The 22,764-nt window shown below is 37.4% G+C and overlaps 1 protein-coding gene across 4 annotated transcripts in view; it reads left to right on the top strand.

The window, feature by feature from the left end:
* Positions 1–22,764, top strand: part of NME7 (NME/NM23 family member 7) — a 259,381-nt gene that overhangs the window by 197,285 nt on the left and 39,332 nt on the right. For all 4 annotated transcript variants that reach the window (XM_041752560.1, XM_041752542.1, XM_041752568.1 and 1 more), the window contains one exon: positions 7,826–7,933. In XM_041752560.1, the coding sequence (XP_041608494.1) occupies positions 7,826–7,933 (108 nt within the window). The remainder of the gene's footprint in view (positions 1–7,825; positions 7,934–22,764) is intronic.

Raw genomic sequence — 22,764 nt, 5'->3', positions numbered from 1 at the left:
CTGCCAGGAAACAGAGGGGGAGAATGATCTGTGGAAGGTTCTTCTGGACTTTCACTTTCAGTGTTTCAGTAATTTTTATTTTTATAGGTGTATATGAAATTTTACAGTAATCAAAAGTAAAATCAATGTATCTACTTTTTCAAAAAAAGGTGAGATGAAAGCCTAAGTTTTAATGAAAAATGAAAGAAGCTATGAAGAAAATACTTGTTCTATAGCTTTATGCTTCATCATTATCATTTACCTAAACAAAATATAGCAGTAAAGACTTTATACTTTTTGTGATTTGTTTACTTATAGATTATCATTTAATCTAAGTGTCTTATTACTTGATTATTTAAACATTTACCTTTATTCTAAAACTATCATTAAAAATCTTGAGAGATGTCACATATTTATTAAAATATGTGGATGCCTGGGTAGGTCAGTCAGTTAGGCATCTGACTCTTGATTTTGGCTCAGGTCATAACCTCAGGGTCCTGGGATCAAGCCCCATGTGGGGCTCTGCACTCAGCAGGGAATCTGCTGGAGATTCTCTCTCTCCTTCTCCTTCTGCCCCTCCCCCCTGAGCTCTCTCTCTCACTCTTTCTCACTCTCTAAAATAAATAAACATTTTTTTAAAAAAAATACTTGAATATTTGGTTGGGTTACCTTTAATGCATAAACAAAGTATACTCTTTTTCTAAGAAGTCTCATCTTAATTTTCTATAAATCCTAAGGTTATATTAATAAAACTAATAGGCATTGTCTATTGAATGTGACAGACACATCTCTAAATATGTGAGTTATTCCTTCAGTTCTCACAACAACACCATCATTAAGTCTTGTTTTTATCCCTATTGTACAAATGAGGACATTAAAGCAGAGAGGTTAAGGAACACGTGTGGTCAAACAACTAATCAGTGACAAAAGCAAAATTCAAATCCACAGAGCCTTCCACCATAGCCCTTGCTCCTCCTTACTTCTCCATCCTAGCTCCCTGAGTAGAAACGTTGTCATTTTATGTCGGTCAACAAGTGTTTGAAAAACATTTACTCTGTGTTTAGAAATAAGACATAAAATACCAAGGAAGTTTTATATTGTGTTAAAGGTTGAGAGTCTAATGAGAACTTAGACACACAAAATAGACACACACACAAAAACCCCATATAAAATACAAATCAGAGATCCTTAATAGGAGCATAAATTCCTCTTGAAACAATGGAAAAAGTAAAATTCCCCTGGGCAGAATTCAAATAAGTCCCATAGAGGAAACGATGTTAGTGGGATTTAAGCTTTCAGGGAAAGTTTGAGTGAAGCCTATAAGATAGGTTTAGGCAAAATACAGAGGATCTTGAAGGAGCCACATTAAGGAACTTAGGCCTTAGGCCATAGCAAGTGAGTAGCATAATAATATCTGTTCTGTAGGTGCAAAATGATAGCAGCATGAACAATGAATTGAAGGTGGCTCAGAGGGTTTGGGGAAATAGAGAATGTCAGTAAAATGAGTGCATTAACATGGCAGATAGCACCATGGGCTCAGAACTGTCACAGAACCAATACCTAAGGAAAGCAAATTAATAGAGCTAACAAATAACCTTTAAAATAAGAGAGTCAGTATCCTCAGAGAGATTTAAGGAATGTCAGATCCATGAAAAATAATAATAGAGTATATATTTTGAGAAGATAAGCAAATTTGATAAACATCCAAGAAAAAAGTGAGGAAATATAAACCAATATTAGAAATCAGACAGGGAGGACAGCCCAGATGGCTCAGTGGTTTAGCGCTGCCTTCAGCCCAGGGCATGATCCTGGAGACCTGAGATCGAATCCCACATTGGGCTCCCTGCATGGAGCCTGCTTCTCCCTCTGCCTGTGTCTCTGCCTCTCTCTCTCTCTCTCTCATGAATAAATAAATAAAATCTTAAAAAAAAAATAAAGAAATCAGGGGACATCACTATGGTTCCCTGCTGAAAGTGGTCAATTTTCTATTTGTAAAGTTGCAGCAATTCTTTTCTTAGATCTCAGGTTGAGTTTGCAGGTGCTTAGACAGATTTGATAGCTATCTAGATGAATCCCTGGGAACAGACAAAACTAAGGTTTCCTACTCCTCTGCCATCTTGGACTCCTTACCTGGATCCAGTTTAAAAAAAGAGGGAAGATAGAATCAGAAGTCGCAACATTTGTTGCATAGAAATAACCAAAGGAAAGAAGACATGACATGGAGGAGAGAAAACAATGGAAGAAATAGAAGCTGACTAAAGATGTGGCTCTTCACATTCAATTGGACAACAGTCAATAGACCAGTGGAACAGAATGACTGGCAAATAACCAATACCTAGATAAAGAGATAATGCAAAACTTTCCAGAAAAGAGAAAAAATTACCTAAAAAGAATGGTAATCAGATTGTGATAGTCTGCAACAACATATTTGTCATATATGCTGTGTATGCAACATACGTTGTGTGTGTTTGTATAAGTAGTAGAGGCTGTGGAGGGCCACTCACATCCCCCTCTCACCTTCAGGACTAAAGTGCCCATTCTCCTGTATGTTGGCAACTGACAGTAATTCAGTAAGCCCTCCAGATATTGCCCCCTGTTAAAGAAAGTCACCTTGCCCCTGAGGTCATGGCCCCTTCCCTGGAGTGGCCCATATCCAGTGACTAGTCATTTTGGAGAGATCAAGGCTGTACCTGTTTGCTTCAATTCAGGATGATTTTGAGGGGTCATAGTAGCTCTAGAGCTCGCTGTAGGATTATCTGAGGCTGTTGTTGTTACTCATTGCAGTTCAACTACTCCCTCTGCCCAATCCCATGTAACTTACTTCCCCACAAGTGTAGATCCTGAGGCCACTTCCCAGTAAACTTCCTGCATGCAAATCTGCCTCAGAGTTGGTTTCCTAGAAAATGCAACTTGTAACAACATTATTCACAGCTACCCTTGAGACTCTGACTAAAATTGACTATGCAAAGAAAATACCAACAAATCCCTTCAAAGGATGACCAAAGAGACCACATTCTTTCACCATGGTACATTATGATTAGACCTTAACGACAACCTCCCCAATTACCACCACCACCATCACCACACACACACACACACACACACACACACACACACACTCTTCTTCAGACTCGAGTGTTGTACATATAAAGTCACCTACATGAAAGCAATATTTTAATGAAAATGGTGAATGCCAAATAAAGTAGGTACAGGATAAGTTCTTATGAAACAGTTCTCTCAAATGGAGTCCTTTTCAAGTATGTTCCTCCTAACTGAAGTTACAGGAAAAGGAAAATAAGTACTCACCTTCATGATTTTACAAAGTACATCTTCACCGAATGGCAGCTTACCACCACGTGAGAAGAGTAGGTGTGTAAGATTGGGTGCTTGATTCTCAGGAAAATTAGGGGGAACAGAATAAAAGTCATGAATTTGAAATAAAATATTCAGCCACCCTTATTTTCTAGTTTATCAAAATGTTTTTCTTATTTGTAACTGACATTTGATACAACCTTGAAAGGAAGACTTAATTGAATAGATGCACACCTTTAAAATGTGCCAAAGTCATTGAATCACACGTGTGAATACCTCTCAACGTTTTTGCACCAGAAGCTACAGCCGCCATAGCTCTTGGTGATTGCCATATCTACAGAGCTGATCCACTCAGCACTTTGGCTCTTAGTCTGTGATCCTCCTTTCCTCACTGTGCTTGCCCTCCATGTGACCTGGGCCATGGTTACGTCTTAAAATTGATCATTATAAATCACTGTAACCCCCTGTTGGAGAAGGTCATTGAAAAGATATGACCACCAGTTGACCTAGTGGATCAGAGGTTCCTTGTCCCCTCGCCTGTCCTTGGAATGTGGGTTCTGCTTGCCTTTCTGGCCCCTAGTGGCTGCTCCAAAGGCCCAGCCTTGAGATAATGATATGATATTGAGAACACCTGCACAGTATGCATGACGGAACCCAGTTAAGGCCTCTGTGTGAACTTAAGATGTTGCTAGTGAGTGCAGGGATCCACTCACCTTACTGCTACTCAAATTCCTTTTGCTTTAAAAAAAAAAAAAAAGTTCCTTTTGCTTATAAAAACTGCCACTACTAAACTTTCTTCAGTTTCTTCCCGCCCTCTGAGTACAGGGGCCAGTTTCAGATTACACCTGGCAAACCCCAAAAGGGTTGTTAATCAACACCCCGTCACCACTCACTTCCAGTAATTTCAATTTTAGGTATCTTTTCTCTTAATTTTCCAGCTCACTTCTTCAAATGCCAATTTTAATACTCATTCTGTCCCACTAGGAGCTCCAATCCATTGATCTACCTTTTCAGCATCTCTCACCCCTGCACCCCTACCCCAGACCCTCGGTTTCTTACTCAGTTTAATTTTTGTTGCCTGTCCTTACTATCATTCCTTGCTTACACTCTCAACTCCCTTACCCCTCTCTTGTTTTGTGGTTTTCTTTTGGTAAAGCCCTAACCCTCATTACATTCAACTTTCTATCAAATCTCTGCCTGCACCCATGCAGCTGTATGTGGCTGGAGAACACACAGCTATCCTGTATGATCTCCCTTTTCATTCGTGATCACTACCTTCACTAATGAAAGACCTCGCAGGAGGGCCCTTAGTGCTGTCAGCAGTCACATTTCAGTTTCTAATTCATTCTCTTGCTCTCTTAAAATGTGTTCTGTACCTTCTTTTCTCTCCTGACATCCCAAAAACTTCCTCCCCAGCCTTCCTCTCCAGCTGATGACAATCCTGCTACCCCTTTCACTGCATAATAGAATCAATCATAAGAAAACTTCTGGAGAGAACTTTGGAAATGTTCCATATTTTGTTCAGGATGGTGATTACTGAGTTTATACATTTGACAAAATTCATGGGGCACTTAAAACCAATGCATGTTACCTATGTAAGTTATATCTCAATAAAAATTAAAAATAAAGAGCTTCCATAAGTCCCCACCTCTGCATATATCCACTCCCTGCAGCAGACTCTGTGTGTATTCTTGATGCTAAAGATGGATGTTCCATGCTCCTGAATAAGGCCAACTCCCCTACTCTTACATGTGACTCCACTCTAGCAATTCCCTCTTATTCCTGCTTTGTCAGTGTTTGTCTTCTTTGGATCATTCCTCTCAGCATGTAAACATGCTATTATTTCTCTCATTTTAAAAATAACACTCTCCTCCAGAAAAACATCTCTCCTATTCCTCTTCTCTCCATTTACTGCTCAATGTTAGCAGCAAAACTCTTCAAATAGTTGACTGTATTCACTTTTCCCAGTTCCTCTACTCCCTTTCTCTCCTGAAATCACATTAATCTGTGTTTCGCTCATCTCCAGGCCTCTGAAACCACTCTTGTCCAGGAAATTCTTGACTCCATATTGATACATCAGGTATGCAGTTCTTGGTGTTTACCCTACTTGACTTCTCAGCAGCATTGGACACTGCTGATGACCCTCTGTCCTTGACATTTTTCTTCACTGTCTTATAGGAATGCACTTGCCTGGATTTCTTCTTACCTAGCTGGTCATTCCTTCTTCATCTCCTTTGCTCATCTCTCCTTGTCTCCTTGACTTTCCAATGATATGGCACCCCCATATCTCTTGTCACTGCCTTCGCAGTCTCATCCAACTGAAACCTTTAAATACCTTAAAAATGCTTTGGGTCCCCAAATTGTTATTTGCAATATGGAAGACTCCTCTGAACTTGGGGCTCATACCCATCCGTGTATTTGAAAATTTCCCTTGAATATCTGATAGGCAACTCAGACTTCATGCATTCAAAACCAAAATCTAGAGTTGAAGATGCCCTACCAGATGAAGTCTAATTATAAAATTATAATAATTAAGACAGGATAAGGTAAATGTACAAATGGACAAAACATCCAGTGGAACCAAACAGCAAACCAATAAACAGACTCATACCTACACAGAAATATTATATATAACAGAGCTAATCACTGGAGACTGGTGGGGAAGGAGAGAAACTATTCAATAAATGGTGCTTGGACAATTAAATATCCATGTGGAAAAAATGAAAATGGTTATCCCCCTCACATCATAGCCAAGAGTCAATTGTAGATGGATCAAGAACTTCAAGTGGAAGGCAAAACTTAAAGATTTTAGAAGACAATAGAGAAGAGTATCCTTATGGTATTGGAGTAGGGAATGATTCCTTCAGAAACAACCCAAATCATAAATGAGAATATTGATAAATTTAATTTCATTAAAATTTAGTATTTTTGTTCATAAAAATCCTACTAAAGAAAACCCAAAGACAAGCTTCAGACAGGGAAAAGATATTTGCATCACAAAAAAGTGACAAAAAATAGAATTCAGGATACAAGAATAATAATCAAAAGGAATGAAAATAAAAGCCAGTAGGAACTTGGGGAAAAGATAAGAATAAGCATTTAACAAAAGTGGATGTGCATGAAAGGACACTAGCCATCTTTAGTAATCAGGGAAGTATGAACTAAGAACACAGTGAGACACTGTTCCACACCCACCACGATAGCAGAATTAAAAAGTCAGCCAATATCAAATGTTGATTTTTAATGTGTGTGGTGGGAATTCTTGGTGCACTAATGGTTGAGGCGAATTGGTACAACCACTTAAGAAAATGGTTTGGCAGTATTGAATATGTCTGGGCCCTAACCCAAACAAAACTCTTGCACACATGCACCATACTACATATAAGAGTGCCATACTACACACAGAGTTGTGTGTGATTGTGGGTGTTCATGTCAAAAGCAAAGAGGGGAGAGAAAAAATTAGTTGAATGTCCATTAACAGGAAAATGGATAAAATATGAATTTTTATAGTAATAAAAACAAATGAACTACACAACATGGACAAATCTGAAAAACAGTGTTTTGAAAACCAAACAAAACAAAGGAATTTTTAAATAAAATTGAGAGTAACGGGTACCACTGGGTAGAGGTTGGAGTGGGATAGCATGAAGTCAGGTTGAAGTCCTATACAGGGCACTTTTCAGCTAAATAGTGGGCACACAGGTTATTTGTTCCTTTTTTAAAAAAAAATTCATAAAAATTAGATACCCTTTTTGTATGTATATGTCAAAATTAGAAGTTTTGGAAATGTTTCACTTAAAATTTTTTAAAAAAGGGGACTCCTGGGTGGCTCAACCGGATTCCTGGGTGGCTCAGTAGTTTAGCATCTGCCTTTGGCTCAGGGTGTGATCCTGTGGTCCTGGGATCGAGTCCCACATTGGGCTCCCTGCATGGAGCCAGCTTTTCCCTCTGCCTGTGTCTCTGCCTCTCTCTGTGTCTCTCATAAATAAATAAATAAAATCTTAAAAAAAAAGAATGTAAAAAAAAAAAAAAGACTAATAAGTCATTAATACTCCCCCATCTTTATTTTTTTTAACTTCTTGTTACTTTTACTCTCAGTTTTGAGTTATTTGTAACCATTCTTTCCCCTAATGTGAGCTAGTGCTAAGCTGATACAACTGGAACATTTTGAAAAATCTTTTGAAAGCAGTGCCATCAAACTAGCTCATTTTAAATTAAGTTGTTCGGATTCAGGTCTTTCACAGTAATGAACTGGGTTCGTATTTTATGTGATTTCCATAAACTGTTGATAAAAAGAGATGTAATTATTGTTGCCCTCTGGACTTTATATCAGGCCACAGAAAAAGCTTTATGAGTGAACTGAAATGTTTCATTCCTCAAAGTTTTCATACATACACAGTATTTCCAGAAAAAAGTCAGTGCCATCAATGTATACATGTATTTCATACACAGGTAATTCAAGTATTTCAGATAACTGGTGTTTTTCTTGTTAATACTGAGTGACCAACCTTATATGTAAATGTGTATTTTCTAGGAAATTGCCCGGCATTTACGCCCTGGAACCCTCAGAGCAATCTTTGGTAAAACTAAGATCCAGAATGCCGTTCACTGTACTGATCTACCGGATGATGGCCTCTTAGAGGTAAGATAAAGAAGGCTCAATATCCTATTTGTATTTCAAACTCATAGTCTCAGCTGTTCCTGTGTATAAGAAACCTTTTAATATTCTTGGATTATACTATTATTTGGCCATCTGAAGACTTCAGACTACAGCTTTAAATGACCACGTTGTAGGATGCTGCATATAACTAGTCTTCAAAGAATTAAGGTATTTCTGTGATTGGCATATATATATTCAAATATTTTAATGCATACATTTAAAAATAATTTAGAAAATGAAAAGCTACAGCATTAATTAAATAATATGAAATTTGTTTTAAAAAACAGGTAGAAATACTATTGCCATAAGTTTTTAATCATAAAGATATGTCTGTGAAATCAAGAAGTCCAATGTGATGTGTGATAACATTAAAAGCAATAGTTACTATTTATTGACTCTTTGTATGCTGGTTTCTAGCATGATAGATAAATGCTTTGTATAAAGTAATTCTTTTACTCTCCAAAGCAACTCTGATAGGTTGGTATTATGATGTCCATTTTTTCAGGAAAATAAATTGAAACTCAGGTTAAGTAATTTCCTCAAACCACTCATATGAGACAGAGCCATATTTTGACCCTCATCTGTGTAATTAACATTATAGGAAACAAAAAATTATAAGGAAATATTAGTGATGGGATGCCTGGGTGTCTCAGTGGTTGAGCATCTGCCTTCAGCCCAGGGCCTGATCCTGAAGACCTGGGATCGAGTCCCACATAGGACTTCCTGCATGGAGCCTGCTTCTCCCTCTGCCTGTGTCTCTGCTTCTCTCTCTCTCTCTCTCTCTCTCTGTGTGTCTCTCATGAATAAATAAATAAAATCTTTAAAAAAGAAAATATTAGTGAAAATTATTCTTGTTTGCTTTTTTGCTTTTTTATTATTATTATTTTTTAAAGATTTTATTTTATTCATGAGAGACACAGGCAGAGGGAGAAGCAGGCCCCATGCAGGGAGCCCGATGTGGGACTTGATCCCGGGTCTCCAGGACCATGCCTTGGGCCGAAGGCAGTCCTAAACCGCTGAGCCACCCGGGTTACCCCTGCTTTTTATTTTTTTTATTTTTTTTGTTTTATTTTTTTTTCTGCTTTTTATTTTTAAGTAGACTCTACACCCATCATTGTAGCCCAATGCAGGGCTTGAACGCACATCCTTGAGATCAAGACCTGAGCTGAAATCAAGAGTCAGACGCTTAACCAACTGAGCCACCCAGGTGCCCCAGTCTGGTGTGGTTTATAAAAAGTCCTTTCTAGGCCAAAAGCAGAGAGATTTTAAAGAAAAATAGAGGGTTTTTTTTTAACTTTTTACAGTTTTTTAATTTTTGTATGTCGAAAGGAACTGAAAAGACACACGATAAAGTGATTGTAGCATAATGATAGAAAGATGATTGATATCCTCAATACTATTTATTTTAGAGAACATTGCCTATGTTTTTAGAGAATATTACCTATGTTTTATGTCAAATATATCAGTCATTTTTTTCTGCCTTTGAAGTTATACATAGAAAGGCCTTCCCTCACATTTTACTTTCATTTTCTTACATTGAAATATTTAATCCACCTAGAATTTGACATATAGTGTGAGGTCTGGACCAGTCAGCTGTCATAACATCATTAAATCCTTCTGTATTTTCATTGTTACTTCTCATTTATTAAATACTTGTCTACATCTATGCCTATTTCTGAGCTTTTGATTTTATTCCATTGGTCTATGCCAGCAAAATACTTTTTTTAATGTTGTACTTTATTTATACTTTGAAAAATTTTCCTGGTTATTCTTTTACATTTATTCCTCCACATGAACTTTGCATGAGTTTACCAAGTTCTTTATCCTCAAGATGCAAATGGGACGTTGACTAACATTATAATATGTTTATAAGTTAATATGAGAGTGACATATCTATAATTGTGAATTTTCATCTGTATTTATAGTATGCCTCTTCTTTTATGCAAGCAGTAGTCTTTATTCATAGAGGTCTTGAACATACTATATTAAATTTATTCCCATCAGTGTTTGATTTTGTTGCTATAGACAATGACTTTGTTAACTCCATTAAGGTTTTCTGCTATAATACAGGATGTTAATGTGATAAACATGCAATTACATGTTAATGTAATCTTATCTGAACAATGCACCCTGGTATGAAATTTTGACATACTTATGAAATAGAAAAATGTAACTTCCTTTTTAATTAATTGCCCAAAGCATTACATGTTTATTGGAAATTTTCACCTGTTTTATAAATATTCTCTTTATCTTTTGATATTTTAGGATCTGTAGACTAGCTTTGAATACAGATTGTTGTTCAGTGAAACTGAAATATTAATCATGAAATTTATGCCCATTTAAAATTTAAAAAATATTATCAAGGTATGCCCATGATGCTGCTTGTACAGTTTGAAATGGATTAATACTGCCTGCAGTTTACAAACCCATTTTCTTTTTTTCTTTTTTTTTAATTTTTATTTATTTATGATAGTCACACAGAGAGAGAGAGAGAGAGAGGCAGAGACACAGGCAGAGGGAGAAGCAGGCTCCATGCACCGGGAGCCTGACATGGGATTCGATCCCGGGTCTCCAGGATCGCGCCCTGGGCCAAAGGCAGGCGCCAAACCGCTGCGCCACCCAGGGATCCCTCAAACCCATTTTCTAAATCATTTTCTAGCCTAACTGCACAGGAGATTTAACTGTAAGTTAATGACTGTGTGGTTTAGAAAATTAATCAAAAGCCAGAAGTTGGAGCTCTAGCAGCCTCCTCTCATGTGGCTGGTGATTCATACTTGAGGTGACCTTGGATAAGTCATTTTTTCTTTCCATGCCTCACTTTTATCAGCAAAACAAGATAAAGAATGCTAATATAACCAAGAGATGTTCTCCCAGTTAGGGATTAACTATTTGTGGATTGTTACTTGGCTTTAAATGGTAAAGTATTATAAAAAAAAAACCTCGAAGCCTGAGTAATTATCTGTTCATAAGTCTTCAGAGTGAAATTCAGGGTGAAACGGACAAGCTCTCTGATCAGGGAAGCACTTTATGCTGCTATTCATCAAGAGAACATCCTTTAGATGTAGGGTGACCATAAAATGTATTGTCTAATCCAGGACCTTTTTGAAAGGCAGCTCCCACCAGGCAAGATGCTAGGACAAAAGGCACAAACCAGAAATGTCATTAACACACTGGAATAATAGGCTCCCTATAGGAGCCAGGGAAATGGGAAAATGTTACTTCTGCTTAATCTTTTCCCCATGTGATGTTTACTGAGCTAAGTTTATTTGTGTCATAAGTGTAGACCTTAGAAGGTATGGTTTCAATTCATATTTTGTCCCCATTTATTTTATGCACTTACTATTCTTGTAGCAAATGATTGTAGTATGTATTACTTGCTGACATTGTGATAGGATTTCAGAATAAAACGAGACATTTCTCCTGTCCTCATTGAACTTACAATAAGTTCCAGAGGTCATGGATCTTAGCGTGAATATAGAATCTGATTTATTTGGATTCTTCTAATTGTGACAAAGGCATTTTTGTGGTTGTAGAAATAAATGACAGCATCTGTGGTGTGAGATATTCTATGATATCATTTCACTGATAATGTTCCTGACACTTCATTGGAAGTAACTCTAAAGATCTTAAATTCGAGCTTCAAAGAAAGCATTAATGGCAAAATGTATAGCTAAACTAGTAATCAAAGAAATGCTAGTTTTTTATTAAGTGAAAAGAATTTTTAAAGTGTTGCTGTTCATTGCTGGTAAGGCTGCTATTAAACACATACCCTCATATTCTGGTGACAGCTACATGGTGACAGATACTGAAAGCCATGAGGTTTTTCCCATTTGTCCAGAATTCTTTGATGCTGGCCAAAGGAGGAGGTGGCAGCAGGACTATGAAATGGAAAGTTATCTGCACAGATGTTCACTGAAGGAGCATTTGTGGTAAATAAAATCAGAAATAACATGCATGTCCAAAACTATATCTGATGGTCCCTCCTCTGAGAAGGCTTTCTTAATACCTGTTGTCTGCATCAGAGGTCCTTTCATATGTGTGTTTTCATAGCATTTTGCTTCCCTCTAACATAGTAGTGTAGTCAGGAGCTGACATAGCTCTGCGCCTGGGGCAACTTACTCATTTCATCAAGCTAGGTTTCCTCATTCCATAAAATGAAGATAGTAGCAGTACCTGCTATATCAGATAGCATAGTGCCTAGCACAGAGTAATTGCTTGACAAATGATAGCAATTATATTATTATTATTATAGCCCATTGTCTGTTTGCTTATATATATGTCCCCAGAAGACTGAGTACTCACAGGGAAGAGAATCTGTCTTGCCCAGCATATAAAAGCTCTTCCATAAATCATTTTGAAGAAAAAGAGGGAAAAGTGTTTGGTGAAATAAATTATGGTTCATGTACTCTGTGCAGAAGTATGTAACTTTTTTTCTAAATAATGATGGTGGAGACCTACAGCAGTCGATTCCAACCTTCCTTGCACATCAGAATCACCTAGACCATTTAAAAAATACTGATGCCCAGATCTACCCTTAGAGATTCTAATTATTTTTCTTTTGAAATAATTTCAAACTTACAGAAAAGTTCAAGTGCGGTACAAAAAAAATTTTTTTCACGAACATTTGGGTTTAAGCTGCCAACATAATGCCGTATCTCTGAATACTTTAGTGTGCATTTTTTTTTAACATAAAAGGGCATTTTCCTACATAACTACATTAAAAGCATCCAAGTTAGGAAATTAACATTGATACATTGCTACCATTTAATCTTTAAGCCCCATTCAAATCTGTCCCATTGTCTCAATAATATGTTTTAGTAGCAAAAGAATTCAGGTCAGAATCACTCATTGCATTTAGTTCTCTCCTTAGTTTCTTTCAATGGAGAGCTTTCCTCAGATTTTCCTGGACTTTCGAGACCTTGACACTTTTGACAATAACCAGCAGAGATTCTACTATAATTGACCCATTTATTCCTTTGCTCATCAGAAACTTTCCTGATGGTTTCTGCGTACATTTCTAACAAGATACTGACACACCGATTTTGCTAAACGGCATATGTTGCTTACACAACAAGTCATTTGTTGGCTTCCCATTGTCCATGAAGCTGTGTGATGCCTGTTTGATTTTATGACCCAACCTTGTGTATGCCTCCCCTCTGCTCACTTAGCCTGACGCACTCCACTCACAAGCATCCCTGATGATTCTTCTTCAGTTTTACTTTATCCTTTATCTTTCCCGAAGCATCTGTGCTGCTCATGTTACTTCTGTAGTCAGTTTCCAGAACTGTTGTTTTCTGACTATCTTCGTAGGAACAACCAACAGTTTACATGTGCTGAAATTGAAGTTCTCAAAGTTGACAAATAGGTATACAGTAGAAAATATAAATGTGTTTGAATTTTGAATTCTGTACACCAAAATGATATATCAGTCATTCATTCAGATATTTAAAAAAAAAATTAAAAACAGCACTGTGGACACAGCAATAAACAAGATACATGCAGCCCTCGCTCGTGGAGTTTACCTTTTAGGAGATAGCAATCATAGTAATTGTTTTTTAGAATCATGAAAATAAGGATCTTGCCTCTGTTTTTGTTTTCTGAATATTTTGCAAATTGGTTATATCAATTTGTGGTTATAAAATAAAAAATTTTAAAGCTTATAAAATAGGGGTGCCAGGGTGGCTCAGTTGGCTGAGTGTTAGACTTTTGATTTCAGCTCCAGTCATGAATCTCAGGATCATGAGATCAAGCCTCACATCAGGTTTCACACTCAGCTCCTTGAGATTCTCTCACCCTATCCCTCTGCATAGCGTGCATGCTATTTCTCTCTAAAATAAATAATCTTTTAAAAAATTTTTAAAAATATTTCATTGTATGTATAAATAGCCAGTCAAAACAAATCTGAAACTAGATACATAATTATTTCTGGATTTTTTTTTTTGTTGTTGTTGTTCTAGCATACTCTGGAAAAAAAATCAACCATTAACCAGAAATAAACATAGGTGTAGGAGTTAGATGATTGGACAGGCCTGGATTTCTTGGCTGTGGTTAGAATGGGTCTCTGCACACACTGACTTTCATAATTTATCTTTAGTTTTAGTTTGTATCTCAAAAGAGGAGTTGTGATTTTTACTAGTACATTGTCAAAGAGGGAACAGCTTGTCCAAAGACAAGAGCAAGTAGCTTTCTCTAAGGGATTTAAAAATAGTTTAGTAAGGCTGAGACTTTGACCTTGAGGTGGAAAATGACAACAGATAAGGCTAGGAAAGTCATCAAGGGCCTTGTAAAGTTATGTTAAAACATCTGAACTTCATCCAGACAGCAACAGGGATCCATATAAGTATCTTACAGAGGGGAATAGCACAATCATGTTTGTGTTACAGGGATCATTCTGGCTGCAGGATGGAGAACAGATCAAACATGGGATGGTAGGGGGAGGAGGTCAGTCTGGAGGGAGGGAGACCAGGTAGAAGGCGGTTAGGGTAATTTAGGGGAAGATTCAGGTAGCCTGAGGGGATGTGGCAGTAGGAAGAGCCAGAAGCTGTAAGCTTCAAAAGACATTTAGGAGGCTAGAACTGACAGCCTCAGAGATTAATTGGATGTAAAGGGTAACCTATGGCAATGAAACAAGAATAACTCCTATCTCCAAAGTGAAGATAATGGAGACTACCATAATTATCTATGATACCAAAATTTTTGAAAACCAAAGTTCTTTCATAAATTTGGTAGCAAAGCCTAACCAGATCTTACATATATTTTTTTCCACAACCCACTTAATGTGACTGTCCACACTGCTGTAGAAGTATTAATGTATCAGATTACATATGGAAAACTCCCCAGACTCCTGGTATAATATAAAATATGTAGACCATCTATATTCAGTGGCTCCTATATAATGTGTAGCACATATACCATATTACTATTCTAAGTTTCAAAACATCTGTCACCAGGAGTTTGAATAAGGGATAGTGGAGAAGTTTTGAAACAGCCATGGAGAATGAGCTGATCACAACCTATAGATTTCTGGGTGATATTTAGGATTCAATTGATTTGAGATACTATTTGTATCATGAATTTATTGTTTTTCTTAGGTACAGTTGAAATGAACAGGGATGAGGCTTTTGCCAGTAGGTGCATGAGGTGGGATCATTGGGGATGTTAGCAAAAGTGCTTGCAGTTATAAATAAGGGAAGATGTGATGGGAGGAGGTGCTAGAATCAAAGGAGACCTAGATCAAAAGGGACCTAGAGCCTCAGAGAAGGGGCAGATATTCCTCAGGGACAGAGGTTCTAGAACACTTGAGGGCAGGAGCTGCAGTCAGAATAGACTCGCCTTAATTTAAAATTTCAGAGGAGGAGCTTTTCATGGTGATGATGAGGTTCAGAGTGTGGCCTTGGAAGAGGAGACCAGCATGGAGCAGAAGCCACCAGAGATGTGGAGCCTTCCGCACTGAGTGAAGCTAAAGTCACTGGGGATCCTGGCTGGGAGGCAGAGTGGAGAAGAAAAGGGTGATCCAAAGCCTGAAGTTTTCAGCAAAGTAGAGATGGTGAACCTGAGGTATGACAGCAAAAGGAGGAGAAGAGAGGATCTGGCCAGGTGGAAGAGGCTCAGAGTCCAGGTCCTACATGAGGGAAGAAGGAAAGCACTGCTTCTCCAAACCTGGTCAGAGAAGCTTCACCCAAGACTCCAAAGAAGTGATGCCTTCAGGAGTATCCAGGTTTCACTTCAGGCTGGGAGGCCCAGATAAGTTCAAGTGTGAGGGGTGTTTACTTTGAGACTGAGGGGGCAAGAATAGTGAGAGAAAGGAAAGGGGAACCCCAGAAATGGGGGAAATAGGTGACCAGATGGCCTCCATCTTGGTGGATGGGGTGTTAGGAGTTAGTAGTTGTTTTTCTGTAGTTAGAGGCTGGAATGTAGGTGGTCTGAACCTGGTAGAGCAACTCCACAACCTAGAAACCAGGCTCTACCTTCTTGTTCCTCACAGACGTTTTTAGCCTATGCCTTTTGCTGTGTGGTCTCCCACGTGGTTGTTGGAGCCACATTTATCACTTCTGTGATCCAGGCATGAAGATGGGGAAGAGCAAGGGCCAGAAGGTGGAAAACACCAGCTCAGTCAGCATGCTCTTTTCTGCACACCTTAAGGAAATATTCCAGGAGCCCCACCCAGAAAATTCTACTTCTGATTTATTTGCTAGAATTTAGTCCAGTGGCCACTCCCTTCTTCAATGGGAGCTGGTAAATATAGAGAGCAGTGAGAACATGGCTACCTCCAACAAAGTTGAGCTTCTGTTGGAAGAAAGAAGGAGAGTGAGCACCGGGGAAGAGCAGCATCTGCCACAAATGGTCAACAAGAATAACAGATATTGAGCTAGGGACCAGGTTTCCACTAGAACTGGCCCCTGCTGTTCCCCATTATGGTAGTTCTCAAGAGTCCTCCCCTGACCATCACCTACATCAGCTGCATCACCTGAGAAATCGATGGAAATGAAACTCTGGCCCTCCCCTAGACTACTGACTCAGAAATGCTGATACTGGCCCAGGAATCTGCTTTACAAAGCCCTCCAGGTGAATCCGATACCCCTAAGGCAGTGGTTCCCGGCCAATAACATGCATCAACATCACCAATGGAGGTTTTTGTGTTTTGTTTTTTATTCCAGTAAATTGACAGTGTTATATTAGTTTTAGGTATATAATATGGAGTTTTTAAAACTACATAAGCCTGGAGTTGTATCACAAAAGATTCTGGTTAAGTAGGTTTGGGATGAGCTTCTTGTATCTGCAGAGTTTTTGGAGCAGGGGCAGGGGGCAGTTTATGTTGCAGGTGATTCTGATATAGATAATAATTAAACTAGCATTTGGAAATTACTGACCTTTGTACTTTTTGTGGAAAAGTTGGCCATGGTTCTGCTTTTGAGGAAAACAGACCCTGTCAGGAGGCCAGCAAAGAGATTATTTGCATCCAGGACCTAGAACTGGAAACAGCAGCAGCCTCTGAAATTGGAAGGGATCTTGGAATTGGAAGCCTCTCTCAATGGGTCCAGCTGCAGCCAAGTGTTATTATACTTCCAGGGAGAGCAAGCCTCCGAATGGGGAAGTCTGTGGCCTCTTGGGAAGGAGCCAGTCATGACCTGGTTGATTACCTGGATTTCTTGGTGGATGTCTCAGTGTTGAGGCTACCATATGCCCCTTCAGGAAATGACTAGAGGCCTGGGTGTATGTGTGTGTATGTGTGTGTGTGCACACACACTCTTTAATGAAGTAATGCATTCCGGGGCTGACAAGGACAGAGGCCTTGGGTCTCTTACAGCTGAAGACAAATTCTTCAAATTTGCACTCACCCCTTAACATGGGCCTGTGATGCACAGGTGTGCAGGGGTCCAAGCCATATCTTTTTTTCCTTCTAGTCTCCTTTGATAGTCTGGACCTCTTGGACTTTTGAATCTTTAGCCCCTGTCTAGTATACTGTGGGCTTTTAGTCAATGTCTATTAAGTAGACATGTGGGGGAGCATATCATGAATGAGGACAGTGTACCTCCATCCCCCTTCTCTTTCCATATGGCTGAAATGTCACACCCTGATGAAGTGAGCCCCACTTTGAAGTGTCACATCCCACTACTCCCTCCGTTTACCAGTTGTCAAAAAAGTCTACTGTTTCTTTCACTGACGACCGTATGCTGCTAAAACCTGAGCTATGTGTATGCAGAAAGCTGATGGTTTGCAGAGAGTTTTCATCCTCTCAGATATAGTGTTTCAAAGGTCTCTACATTAACCTTAAAAGTATCTTGAAAATATAATAGGCATTAGGCTATAAAATTCTAATTCTTTATGGCCCAGTAAAGAATTGGTATTTTCTCAGATAAAGGAATCTTGGACTAAAATTTCATGTTCCCTCTTATGTCCTATAATGTGTAGAGATCATGTTCCTTGCTAGATTACTTTGATTACTTTTACCCCAGATAGTCTGCACATTATCTCAGTAAGAAAGGAATCCTAATATTTCCCTCATTTAGCATAGGTAGGAATTTAGTTTTTTATTCATGGTGATAATGGATCTCTATTTATAAAATGCTAGAATAACTTATTCCCAACAGTCATAATAACTGTTTACTTCATGGAAATTTTTATATCCATTAATATTATAATATCCAAGCCATCATTATGATGACTGAAATCACATTCCACGCAGGGGATTTTCAGGTTTATAGGTCCCTCCCTTTCTCAAATACAGCCTCAGCTCCAGCTTCCTTTGCATTGTTTATCTTTTCAATCTGAAAAGTAACAAGCCTTATGGATGAGGATTAAAAGATTATATTTAATATGATTGATCCCATTTTATTTTTTATTGAAGCATAATTACCATATGTCATATTAGATTCAATGTACACTATGGATTTAACAATCTATACATTGCTCAGTGCTCCCCACACTAAGATCAGTTACCATCTGTTCACCATTTGACTTTATTACAATATTATTGACTATATTCCCTCCACTATACGTTTCATCTCCATGACTTATTTTATAACTGGAAACTTATACTTTTTACTCCCCCCCCCCTCTTTTTTGTCCTTCCTCAAACCCACAACCCTCTGGCAACCACCAGTCTATTCTCTGATTTGTTTACTTGTTTGTTTATAAAGATTTTATTTATTTATTCATGAGAAACAGAGAGAGAGGGAGAGACATAGGCAGAGGGAGAAGCAGACTTTCTGCAGGGAGCCCCATGCAAGACTTGATCCCAGGACCCCAGGATCACAACCTGAGCTGAAGGCAGATTCTCAACCACTGAGCCACCCATGGATCCCTATTCTCTGACTTAAGAGTGTGTTTGTTTTTTGTTTATTTTGTTTTTTAGATTCCACATATAAGTGAAATCATATGGTATTTGTCTTTCTCTGACTTATTTCACTTGGTATTATGCCTTCTAGATCCATCCATGTTGTCACAAATGACAAGATCTCATTCTTTCTTACAACATAGTAGTATTTCACTGTTTAAAGATACCACCTCTTTATCCATTTATGCATCCATGATAAATAATGCTGCAATAAACATGGTGCATTTATCTTTTTGATTTAGTGTTTCTGTTTCCTTTGGGTAAATGCCTAATAGCATGATTATTGGATTATTATTGGGTTATTGATATTTGTATTTTTAATTTTTTGAGGGACCTCCATACTGTTTTCCACAGTGGCTGTGCCAATTTGCATTCCCACCAACAGTTTGGGAGGGTGCTCTTTTTTATCCACATGCTCATCAACACCTGTTATTTCTTGCCTTTTTTATACTGGCCATTCTGACAGGTATGAGGTGATATGTCATTGTGGTTTTGATTTGTATTTCTCTGATGATCAGTGATATTGAACACTTTTTCATGTGTCTATTGGCCATCTGAATGTCTTCTTTGGAAAAATGTTTATTCAGGTCTTCTGCCTGTTTTAATCAGATTATTTGTGGCTTTTGGTATTGAGATGTAGAAGTTGTTTATATATTTTGTGTATGAACCACTTTATTGGATATATTATTGCAAAAAACTTCTCCCATTCAGTAGATTACCTTTTTGTTTTGTTGACGGTTCCCTTTGCTATGCAAAAACTTTTTAATTTTATGTAATTCCAGTGGTTTATTTTTGTTTGTTTCCCTTGTCTGAGGACACATAACACAAAGTGTTTTGTGTTTCCATACAGATTTTTAGGATTATTCTAATTCTATGAAGAATGTTGAGTATTTTGATAGGGATTGTATTGAATCTGTCGATTGCTTTTGGTAGTATGGATATTTTAATGATATTAACTCTTCCAGTCTATGAGCATGGTATATCCTTCCATTTGTGTCATCTTCAGTTTCTTTCATCAATATTTTATAGTTTTTAGGGTACTGGTCTTTCTCCTCTTTGATTAAATTTATTACTAGGTATTTTATTATTTTTGGTGCAATTTAAATAGCATTGTATTCTTAATTTTATTACTGCTACTTTGTTATTAGTGGATAGAAACAACAGATTTCTAGTTATTAACTTTGTATTATATAACTTTACAGAATTCATTTATCAGTCGTAATAGTGTTGTGATGGAGTCTTTAGGATTTTTGATGTTCTGCAAACAGTGAATTTTACTTCTTCCTTACCAATTTGGATATTTTTTATTTCTTTTTATTGTCTGATTGCTGCAGCTAGGACTTCCAGTACTATGTTGAATAAAAGTGGTGAAAGTAGACCTTGAAAGGCAAAGCTTTCAATTTTTTAAAATTGAATATGATGTTAACTGTGGGTTTGTCATATATGACCATTATTATGTTGAGGTATGTTCCCTTTAAACCCACTTTGTTGAGTTTTTATCATGAATGGATGTTGTATTTTGTGAAAAGTTTTTTCTGCACCTATTAAGATGAATATGTGCTTATTATCATTTCTCTTAATGTGATATACTACATTGATTTATGAATATTGATCCATCCTTGCAAGTGGAAATAAGTCCCTCTTGTTTGCAGTAAATGATTTTTTTAATGTATTGCTGGATTCAGTTTGCTCGTATTTTGTTGAAGATTCTTACAATTATATTAATCAAAGATATTGGCCTGTAATTTTTTGTGTGTGATGTCTTTATCTGGTTTTAGTGTCAGGGTAATTAATGCTAGCCTCATAGAATAAATTTGGAGTCTTTCCTTCTATTTTTTTAGAATAGTTGGAGAACAGGTATTAACTCTGCTTTAAATATTTGGTAGAATTGGGGATCCCTGGGTGGCTCAGCGGTTTAGCGCCTGCCTTTGGCCCAGGGTGTGATCCTGGAGTCCCAGGATCAAGTCCCGCGTCAGGCTCCCGGCATGGAACCTGCTTCTCCCTCCTCCTGTGTCTCTGCCTCTCCCTCTCTCTATGTCTATCATAAATAAATCTTTAAACAAAATAAAAATAAAAATACATAATTTTTGGTAGAATTCATCTGTAAGGCCCTGTAGTCCTGGATTTTGTTGGGAGTTTTTTGATTACTGATTTTAATTTAATTGCTAATAATTGGTCTGTTCAAATTTTCTATTTCTTCCTGATTCAGTTTTGAAAGGTTATGTGTTTCTAAGAATTTATCCATTTCTTCTAGGTTGTCTAATTTGTTGGCATATAATTTTTAATACTATTCTCTTACAATCTTTTTTATTTTTGTGGTGTCAGTTATTTCTCCTCCATTTCTGATTTTATTTACATTTCTTTTTTTTTTTTTTTTTGATAGTCTGGGTAAAGGTTTATCAGTTTTATTTATCTTTTTAAAGAGCAGCTCTTGGTTTCATTGATCATTTCTACCATCTTATAGTCTCTATTTCATTTATTACTGCTCTAATCTTTTTATTTCCTTATTTCAATGAGCTTTAGGCTTGTTTCCTCTAGCTCCTTTGGTGTATAAGTAGGTTGTTTATTTGAGATTTTTCTTTTTTCTTGAGATAGGCCTGGGTCACTATAAATTTCCCTCTTAAAACTACCTTTCCTTCGTCAAAAGTTTTTGAATCATTGTGTTTATGTTTTCATTTGTTTCCATGTATTTTTTTATTTCCTCTTTGATTTCTTGGTTGACCCATTAATTGTTTAATAACATGCTGTTTAGCCTCCACGTGTCTGTTTTTTCCATATTTTTTCTTGTAATTGATTTCTAGTCTCATACTATTGTGATTGGAAAAGATGCTTGATACTATTTCAGTCTTCTTGTATTTGTTGAGACTTTTTCTGTGGCCTAACATGTGATCTATCTTGAAAAATGTGCCATGTGCCCTTGGGGAAAAATGTGTTTTCTGTTTTTGTATGGAATGTTCTTATATATCTATTAGGTCCATGTGGTCTAATGTGTTGCTCAAAGTCTCAATTTCCTTGTTGATTTTCTGTCTGGATAATCTATCCATTGATGTAAGTGGGATGTTAAAGTTCCCTACTATTATTGGATTACTGTCCACTTCTCCTTCTTTATCTGTTAATATTTGCTTGTATTTAGGTGCTCCTGTGTTGGGAACATATTTACAATTATTATATCCTGTTGTTGGATTGATCCCTTTATAATTATGTGTTGCAGTTCTTTGTCTCCTGCTACAGTTTTTGTTTTAAAGTCTATTTCGTCTAATACAAGTACTGCTAACCTAGCTTTTTTTGTTTCCATTTACATGGTATGTTTTCCCATCCTTTTACTTTTTTTTTTTTTTTTAGAATTTTTTTTTTAATTTTTATTTATTTATGATAGTCACAGAGAGAGAGAGAGAGAGAGAGAGAGAGAGGCAGAGACACAGGCAGAGAGAGAAGCAGGCTCCATACACCAGGAGCCTGATGTGGGATTCGATCCCGGGTCTCCAGGATCGCGCCCTGGGCCAAAGGCAGGCGCCAAACCGCTGCGCCACCCAGGGATCCCTTACTTTTAATCTATATGGGTCCTTAGGTCTGAAGTGAGTTTCTTGTACACAGCACATAGATGAGTCTTAATTGTTTTTAATCCCTTTAGTAATTCTGTTTTGGGATTGGAGCATTTAGTCCATTTCTACTGAAAATAATTATTAATAGTTATGTACTTACTGCCATTATGTTGCATCCTGGGTTTTTGTTTTTTGTTGTTGTTGTTTTGGTTGTGTGTGTGTGTGTGTGTGGTTCTGCCCTTTTCATTTTACCTTCTTTTGCTCTCTTCCCTTGTGGTTTGATGGCTTTCTTTAGTGTTGATGGCTTTCTTTCGTGTTATGCTTGGATTCCTTTCTTTTTATATTAAGTTCAAAAACATTATAAAAACACTAAATTGTTAGTCTCCTCTCCCCATTTTATGTATATTATGTTATATCTTACATCTTTCTGTGAC

Source organism: Vulpes lagopus, chromosome 1 (assembly GCF_018345385.1).
Source record: "Vulpes lagopus strain Blue_001 chromosome 1, ASM1834538v1, whole genome shotgun sequence".
Taxonomy (NCBI): domain Eukaryota; kingdom Metazoa; phylum Chordata; class Mammalia; order Carnivora; family Canidae; genus Vulpes; species Vulpes lagopus.
Note: the sequence above shows the minus strand (reverse complement) of the source record. Positions and strands in the feature narration are given on the sequence as shown.